Below are 9,004 nucleotides of genomic sequence, written 5' to 3'. Positions count from 1 at the left end.
TGCATAAAACACCAACATCCAGACATTCAGCACAAATTTTTATCCCATTTTTCAGCAATCAATGAAAAAATCTGATCACAAAAGCTGAGCTTAGATGTTCAAGGTTAACCAGAGATCACAAGTATAAAAGAATCAATTTATTCATAAAAAAGAATCTAGTAATTGTATGCAATTGTATCTCATCTATACCAAGTATTCAACCATTCCCCCTTCCCCCCTCCTCCCTCTCAAATCATATATGCTATGGCACAAAATAAGAAAAATGCTTTGCACCCATCCCTAACTTTAAAAACATGCATTGTCCTTAATGTATTGAAAAGTTAAGAATCATGCAAAAGGACAAGTAGAGGGATGTTGGGTTCTTAAATGATGCATATTTTATATGTTAATTCCCCAAAATCAAGTTGATTATTTGTTTTAAATGCTTATTTTGTACGTAAAACGGTCCCCGAAGCATTTAGGAGTCATTAAGAGAAGATCGAGCCAAAAAGAATCCAAAATAGCCAAGAAATTCAAGTGTCACAACCCTAGGAGAGTTGTTGTGCAACGCTTGAAGGCAAATTGTTCAATCTCGTTGCAAAACGGGGCAGCGTTGCAAAGCTCCGGACTTTGATGCGCAACCTTGCATGTGCGTGCGCCTTGCATTGACAAGCATTGAGGGGGTAGCATTGCAAGGCAAGCCCAACGGTTCGAAACTTTTCACCGATTTAGCGTTGCAATGCTACCTCAGCGTCATGACGCTAGCTTGCATACTATAAACGACTTCTCTTTCACTTTTGCAAAGGAGAGGAAGAAAAATCATGGAGGCTGGGATCTCTTTTTGAGTTGTTTGACTTCTTTCGTAATTCTTGCTCTAATTTATGTTAGATTTTATATTTTTGTTGAATTGTAAACAAACTCTTGTAATCCTTCAAACAATTTGTCAATGAATTTGTGAAGTTGATTGAATCTTGTTTCGATTTCAAGGGTTCATGTAAATTCCTTTGAGTTTTCTACTTTCTTTATCAATTGCAATCTGAATTGTGCTTTCTTGAATCTGATTTTAATTCTTGAATCATGTTGAATGATCTAAATCTTGAACATGTATAGCCTAGATGCTTAGTTTTGTCACAATCGTTGTTGAATACGTTGCTTTCAATGTGTTTGCTGGAATGTCTAGTCAAGATCTACAAGAGGCAATAGTAGTCGTGTGTTTGATAGCTATCCTAGGATGCACTAATTTCTAGAGTTGGAGAAATTTTGGTTAATTGAGTAAGCTATCTTAACAATTAATCAACGCAATTGAATCCTAGAACCTAATGCGCATGTTTTCTATTCTATATGGCCGCTATTGAACCCAATAGAAGTAGGAGCATGTAGGTTGATTAGGGTTTGGCCTATCTAACCTTAATGGATGATTAGGACGCTCTCTCGACTATGTTATTGCTAGTTGTCGGCCTTTGTAGAGGCTAGCTTGATCGAGTTGAGCGAGTAGTTGCAAGCATAATCTGATTGTCAATAAACATTTAGAATTCGATGATAGGAATTGTATTGAACGTCTAACTTGAATTAGAAGCAAGATCATTCCTTACTTGTTTACATTCATCTTTTATCTTTTGATTTCTAGTATTTTTTGTTCAATTTTATCAACCCTCCATTTTATTGCTTTAATAGTCAAGGTTAGTTAAGAAAGGATAAGAATTAAAACCTTCCCTATGGATCGATTTCTTACTTCCATTTTAACTACGAGTTAGTTAGATTGTTGTCTGAACTTTATAAATATTGTTTGTTTTGGGTTAGGTAGAACTAACGATACCTACTTAACAACCGAACAAAATGGCGCCATTGTCGGGTACGGCCAAATCATTTAATCTTTTTCTTAGTTAATTTTACTAGCAAACCTTAAAAACCAAAAATATTTTCTTTTCTTTGTGTCTATTTGTTTTAATATGACGGATATGAACATTTATTACGCACTTCAAGCGATGTATACAACCCATCAAAGAGCACAAAATATAAGAGAATTTAATGAGCTTAAAAGTGAAATAAATGAACTAACCTCTCTTCTTCAAGTTTTGGTTACTGAACACACACAAAATTTACGTGGTCCTGAGCATGAATGCTATGCTCCTTGGGAGATGCCTAACCAAACCCCGTTATCGATGTCGTATCCTTCAATCAATATAGTAATTCTTCAGAGAATTTAGTTGATGAACTTTCTGACTACTCTTGTGAGTTTGTGTAGGAACATTCTAATCTTTCTCAAGAACTATCGAGTTTCCAGTAGGATAGCTTCTATTCCGGACATGTGGTTAGAACCGACTTTCAGAATCTATGTGACCTTGTTACCCAGATTATTGATTCGGTTAGGAGAATCGATAAGCCTTAGGAAGATGAATCTTCTGAAGATACTAAGTTAAATGGTGGAGAGATTCATATCAACAATCCAGTAGAGCCGCCAGTTCTTCAAAATTCCTATCAATGTTAGACGTTGGATTTAATAATGTGTGAACTTGCTAATAGCTTTTCTGATTGTAAGTAGGATTCAATTAAGTTTCACTTAGAGACTCAAACCCCCGTGCTTGTTGAGGTCCATCAAACACCTAAACTTGCACACTCCATGCTTACATTGGAGAACCATTCAGAGCCCTCCGTCGTCTATGACACTGAAGTCGATCTAATAAAGGAGTTTACTTGGATCGACGATGAAGATGATGTTTATCCCACGACATATTCAGAACAAGTAAGTAGGGATAAGTATGAGCCCGTACCACATCTTAAGGAATCTCAAGTAAAATAGTTAGAAGCTTCCGAGCCTAGAACAATTCTTGCTCCTGGAATTTTTTGCATCTTTGATTACTGCTCATATTTTCCTTGCAAGTCAGAGTCAGTTGTTGAGTCTTTTCTTTCTTTCAACTCTTCTGGTTCATTTGAGTCTTTTAATTCTTTCTTTTCCCCTTTTACCAGATATTAGAAAATCCAAATTCGACCTGTCTGGTTCTCGAAAGAGGATGAGCTCTCTTATAGCCCTACCAGGCTATATAGATTCATCCAAGAGAGGATCAGAGAAGTATGAAAATTTTTATGTACCTTGAAAGGTATATAAGACGGATCACGTCAAGTAATCGATGTTAAAAATTTACCCTTCCTAGAGGCAGTCAGGCGTAAAAAAATAAAACAAAAATTTTCGGTTTTCTTTTAATAAATAATTTCTTTTTCTAAGTTTTTCATTTTAGATTTAATTTAATAAAACAAAGTAAACTCTACAATTTTTTAGTGTTAGTTTTTATCAAAAAATAAAAATAAAAATAATTAGGGCACAATGTTGCAATGCTGGGTTAGCCAGCATCGCAATGTTGCGAGGTAGAATCACGCAGATTCTTCCATTTTTAAGTTTTCATTTTCTTCTTCAACTCATTTTCTCTCAATTTTTCTTCTCAGCTTTCATCGGTTCTTCATCCCCACTTCAAATCCAAACCATTTTGCTTCCAAACTCTTCAATTCCTTAACTTCTCAAGGATTTCTACCTTGAAAATTTTTGGGTTTTCACCAAAACTCCATTCTAGGGCTTTCTTTTCTCTTCTTCTCAAGCTGGGGATTCAACACCCAAGGTAATGCAGTTTCCGCTTTGTTTTAACTCTTTTATGATTATTTTGAATGTGATTTGAGTTGTGCTTGATAGAATTTTGAGATTTGTTGAAAAGGAATTTGAATTTTTCTTTATTTTTTCTTGAAAATAATGCTTTTTCTTTTGAATTGTTGAGTGTTGGATAGTTAGCAATAATATGTTTGGGAATTTTTCTGCTTGCAAGTTTATAATTCTATTAGAGGTGTGAGAACGTTTTGTTTGAAATCTTTTAAAAGAAGGAATTAGGAATTTTCTTAGGTTTTAGTCCCTGTTCTGTGATTTTTTTTAGAAATCTTTTCCATGTGTCCTAAGCCTAAGAATGGAAAAAATGTTGCCAGTTCAAGTGGTAGGAATTCTCCTCCACGTTCTGAGTCTAATGTGCCTAGGTTTGTTTCTGAGGGAGCCGAGAGTAGATACTATGAAGTGGTAGCTCTTAGGAACTTAGTGCCAGAGCGAGCTTTAACTTTCGAACCAAATTTCTATCTCCAAATCACTTCCGAATTATGGAAGAGAGGATGGAAAGCCTTAGCAGCTAACCCTGGTGATGCTATTGTTCATTTTGTTAGAGAGTTCTATGCCAATATAGACCTGGATAGAGATGTATCTTTAGTAAGAGGTGTTAGAGTCTCTTTCTCTTCCTCTAGAATAAATGAAGCCTTTGGCCTAGTTCAGTTTGACGATGAGTATGGTCGGTTTCTATATCAACCACTGGATGAACATGAGATTATTGAAGCCCTCTGTAGGCAAGATGCTCAATGGACACGTTCAGGTGGAGTTGCAGTAAGGTTTAAATCTAGAGACATGTCTGTAGTAGGTCAAATATGGCATGCTTTTGTATGTTCCAGATTGATGTTTGTCCTTAGATTGACTGATGTAACTCGAGACAGGGCCAAACTTCTTTACTGTCTCATTCAGGGTATGTCCATTAACATCGAGAGAGTAATTCATGCTTCTATAAGATGATGTGGGCATTGTTCTACAACGGGTAGCCTTGGACACCCTAGCTTAATAACCTTGTTGTGTCAAAGGTTCGGGGTAGAAATACCTAGGAATGAGGAGCGTATGAGGCATAAAGCTCCAATTTTTAAGACTACCATCTCAACCTTCTGAGGCCGTGGAGTTGAGGAACTCCACGAACAACAAGAAGAAGAGCTAGGTGAGGAAGATGAGAATTTATGAGAAGAACCATTTAGGGTAGAACTTCCTGATCATCCTCATGAATAACCCACTAGTGGTGAAACCTTAAAGCACTTAGAATTACCACTGAAGCCTTAAGGGTGGGCTGTGAAACCATTCGTCAAGTTAGGCGTATGCAAAGAACGGTTAATTTCATGTGCGAAAGAGACCGTCTCTACTATGCTAGCATAGGTTTTCAGTATGATCTTCAGTTAGAGCCCGACTCATCTGACTCGGACTGATTTGGCATCACTCATATTTTCCTTGTATCTTCTTCCATTTTTGCCCTATCTTTTAACTTTCATTTTTCATTTTCACTTTTTATTTGCTTTTTAGGTTTAGAATTTTTAGACTAAATTTCTTCGTTTTCTTGTAGTTTTTTTTTTTTTTTTTTTTCCAATCTTCTTCTTTTTATTTTCTCTTTTGTAAAAATAAACAAGAATGAAAGAAAAACAAAAACAAAGCAGTAGGAAAATGTCTACCACCATCCATTGCGTGAAACCATGGGTTTTGTTCCGTTTTTATTTTGTCTTTATGCTTAATTCTTAGTTATAAACATTGAGGACAATGTTTAGTTTTTAAGTTGAGGGTGGGAAACATTCATGTTCTTGACATTTATTAGGGTTGTAAAAATGAGCCATGCTAAAAATTTTTGCTTTGTCATATCTTTGCATGTCTAAAACCCTTGAGCACCTGAGCTCGGGTTATGTGGATTTTTGTGATATTGATGATATATATCTAGATTAGTCTCTTTACATCTGTAACACCCCCAAATATTTTTTTTTATATTTTAGTGTAATTTTAGTATTTCCTTTTATTGTTGAGGGCATTTTTGGAATTTTGGAAGTCAAGTGTAGTTGCGGAATTTAATTGTTGGCGTAAAATTATTCAATTTAGAAATTAATGGCAGGAATTAATTTTCTTTTGAAAAGGAAAGGAATTTAATAGTATAAAGTGGAATAAGGAAAAGAATAAAGTATATTATACTTATTTGCTTTTTTAGTTATTATTATTAATAATAACAATAATAATAATAATAACTAAAAAAGAGTAGTTACAACAGACCTAACCGCAGGATAGAGACATGCAGGTCCTGTCTCTTGAGGCTAAACATCTGAGGGATTTCCAGAAGTATGACCCTCGTCTTTTTGATGGATTGTTGGGGGACCCCACCAAAAAAAATATGTGGTTGTCATCTATTGAGACAATATTCCATTTTATGAGGTGCCCGGAAGTGCATAAGCTTCATTGCGCAGTCTTCATGTTGACTGGTAACGCAGAAATCTGGTGGCGTTCAGCAGAAAAGATGATTGTTATTGGTGGTGAACTTGCAACCTGGGAGCAGTTCAAGGAGCGCTTTTATGAGAAGTACTTTTCGGCCAACACCCGATACAACAAACAGGTAGAATTCTTGAACTTGAGGCAGAGAGTTATGTCAGTGGAGGAGTATGAGCAGGAATTTGATAAATGTCTTGCTTTTCTCCTGAACTAGTAGCCACCGAGGCAGTAGGGACAGAGAGATTCATCCAGTTTGTGAACGGTAGGGAGGATAGGCCGATATGTACCACTTGTGGTAAGCGACACTAGGGACGTTGTTTAGCCGGCTCTGGAATATGTTTTCGATGTGACCAGAAGGGGCATATGTTAGATAGATGCCCGAGGAGGAACGCGCCTGAACACAGGGGCCAACCCGTAAGTTCGTTTCAGGAAGGTCCGAGTCATCAACAACAGCAGGGTAGGGTGTTTTCTACCACTCGGCGTGAGGCCGAGAAGTTAGGCACCATGGTGACAGATACACTTCCCATTTTGGGGCACCATGCTTTAGTTTTATTTGACTCTGGCTCTTCGCATTCGTTTATATCTGCTGTATTTATGAGGCATGCCATGTTAAACTCAAAACCTTTGCAATTTTTATTGTCTATTTCCACTCCATCAGGAGAGATCATGTTAGCTACAGAAAAGGTAAAAACATGTCAGGTAGAGGTAGCCAATCGCGTATTAGATGTAACCTTGATAATTTTAGATATGCATAATTTTGATGTGATATTGGACATGGATTGGTTAGCTACTAATCATGCCAGCATAGATTGCTCCTGTAAGGAGGTCATCTTTAACCCTCCTACAGGAGCCAGTTTTAAGTTTAAAGGGGTTGGGACCGTAGTCCTACCGAAAGTGATTTCAACATTGAAGGCCAGTAGACTATTCGACCAAGGAGCCTGGGGCCTTATGGCCAGTGTGGTGGACACTAGAGAGATTAAAGTCACCTTGACTTCGGAGCCAATAGTGAGGGATTTTTCAGACGTTTTTCCAGAGGATCTTCCCGGACTGCCCCCGCAGCGGGAGATAGATTTTGCTATTGAGTTGGAGCCAGACACAACCCCTATTTCGAAGGCTTCATATAGAATGGCCTCAGCAGAGTTGAAGGAACTGAAGGTCCAATTGTAGGAGTTGTTGGACAAGGGTTTCATACGCCCTAGCATATCACCATGGGGTGCACCTGTTTTGTTTGTGAAAATGAAGGATGGATCGTTACATCTGTGCATTGATTACAGAGAGCTGAACAAGGTGATCGTCAAGAATAAGTATCCCCTTCCCAGGATTGATGATTTATTTGACCAGTTACAGGGAGCTATGGTATTCTCTAAGATTGATCTCCAGTCAGGGCCAGCTGAGAATAAAGAACAGTGACATACTCAAGACAGCTTTTTGTTCGAGGTATGGACATTATGAGTTCATAGTAATGTTGTTCGGTTTAACGATTGCACCAGCAATGTTCATGGATTTGATGAATAGGGTGTTCAAGGAATTCCTCGACACCTTTGTGATTGTTTTTATTGATGACATCTTGGTTTATTCCAAGACAGAGGCCGAGCATGAGGAGCATTTGCAGAAAGTTTTGGAGACGTTGAGGGCCAATAAGTTGTATGCTAAGTTTCTAAATGTGAATTTTGGTTGAGGCAGGTGTTCTTCTTAGGGTATGTAGTATCGAAGGAAGGTGTCTCTGTGGATCCTGCAAAGGTTGAGGCAGTTACGAGTTGGACTCGTCCAACCACAGTCAGTGATGTGTATAGTTTCTTGGGGTTAGTAGGCTACTATAGACGATTTGTAAAGGACTTCTCTTGCATAGCCACCCCATTGACTCAGTTAACTTGGAAGGGAGCAACATTTGTTTGGAATGAGGCTTGTGAAAACAGTTTTTAGGACCTCAAGCAGAGGTTGGTTTCAGCCTCAGTTCTTACAGTACCGGATGGATCAGGTGGTTTTGTCATTTACAGTGATGCATCCAAGAAAAGGTTGAGATGTGTATTGATGCAGCAGGGCAGAGTAGTTGCTTACGCTTCACGTCAGCTAAAGAAGCATGAACAGAATTATCCCACGCATGACCTTGAGTTAGCAGTGGTGGTTTTTGCTCTCTAGATCTAGAGGCATTACTTATATGGAGAGAAGATACAAATCTTGACCGACCATAAGAGTTTGAAGTACTTTTTCACTTAGAAAGAGTTAAACATGAGGCAAAGAAGGTGGTTGGAATTGGTGAAGGATTATGACTGTGAAATTTTGTACCATCCAGGAAAAGAAAATGTAGTGGCAGATGCTCTAAGCAGAAAGGTGGCTCATTCAGCAGCCCTCATTACCAGACAGACTCACTTGTGCAGGGAACTGAAGAGGGCAAAAATTGCAGTGGCCGTGGAAAAGTTCACGACACATTTAGCACAGTTGTCGGTGCGACTAAATCTAAGGCAAAAGATTATTGATGCGCAGCGAGACGACCCTTATCTGAAAGAGAGAGTTCGTAAGGTGGAGTCAGGCCAGGATGGTGAATTCTCAGTTTCAGTGGAAGGTGGTCTGCTTTATCAGGGGAGTTTGTGTGTGTCAGCAGTTAGTGATATTAAAGAAGAGTTGTTGTCAGAGGCTCATAGTTCCTTATTTTCGATTCTATTCGACAACACCAAGATGTATCAGGACTTGAAACGTTACTACTGGTAGAATGATATGAAAAGAGTGGTTGCAGAGTTTGTCAGTAAGTGCTTGGTGTGGCAGTAGGTGAAAGCCCCGACGCAGAAACCAGCAGGCTTGTTACAGCCATTGAGTGTACCAGAATGAAAGTGGGAGCATGTGTCTTTGGACTTCATCGTAGGGTTGCCTCGGACAGTCAAAGGTTTCACTATGATACGGGTTGTGGTAGACAGACTTACGATTAGCACATTTCATACTTGGGAA

At 38.3% G+C, this 9,004-nt stretch overlaps 1 protein-coding gene across 1 annotated transcript; it reads left to right on the top strand.

Moving 5' to 3' along the window:
• The first annotated feature begins 6,565 nt into the window (after window positions 1–6,565).
• On the top strand, window positions 6,566–8,200 carry LOC120079128. Its single transcript, XM_039033309.1, has 4 exons — window positions 6,566–7,216; window positions 7,304–7,417; window positions 7,745–7,888; window positions 7,985–8,200. Exons 1-4 carry the CDS (start codon window positions 6,566–6,568, stop codon window positions 8,198–8,200), a joined length of 1,125 nt encoding a protein of 374 aa, XP_038889237.1.
• Window positions 8,201–9,004: the final 804 nt, after the last annotated feature.

This window comes from Benincasa hispida, chromosome 6, assembly GCF_009727055.1.
Source record: "Benincasa hispida cultivar B227 chromosome 6, ASM972705v1, whole genome shotgun sequence".
Classification (NCBI taxonomy): domain Eukaryota; kingdom Viridiplantae; phylum Streptophyta; class Magnoliopsida; order Cucurbitales; family Cucurbitaceae; genus Benincasa; species Benincasa hispida.
Note: the sequence above shows the minus strand (reverse complement) of the source record. Positions and strands in the feature narration are given on the sequence as shown.

Coding starts and splice junctions, on each gene's coding strand:
- LOC120079128 (XM_039033309.1), top strand. CDS start 6,566: ATGGTGACAGATACACTTCCCATTTTGGGGCACCATGCTTTAGTTTTA. Junction 7,217..7,303: donor CAGAGTTGAAGGAACTGAAG/GTCCAATTGTAG, acceptor GTGAAAATGAAG/GATGGATCGTTACATCTGTG. Junction 7,889..7,984: donor TAGGCTACTATAGACGATTT/GTAAAGGACTTC, acceptor AACAGTTTTTAG/GACCTCAAGCAGAGGTTGGT.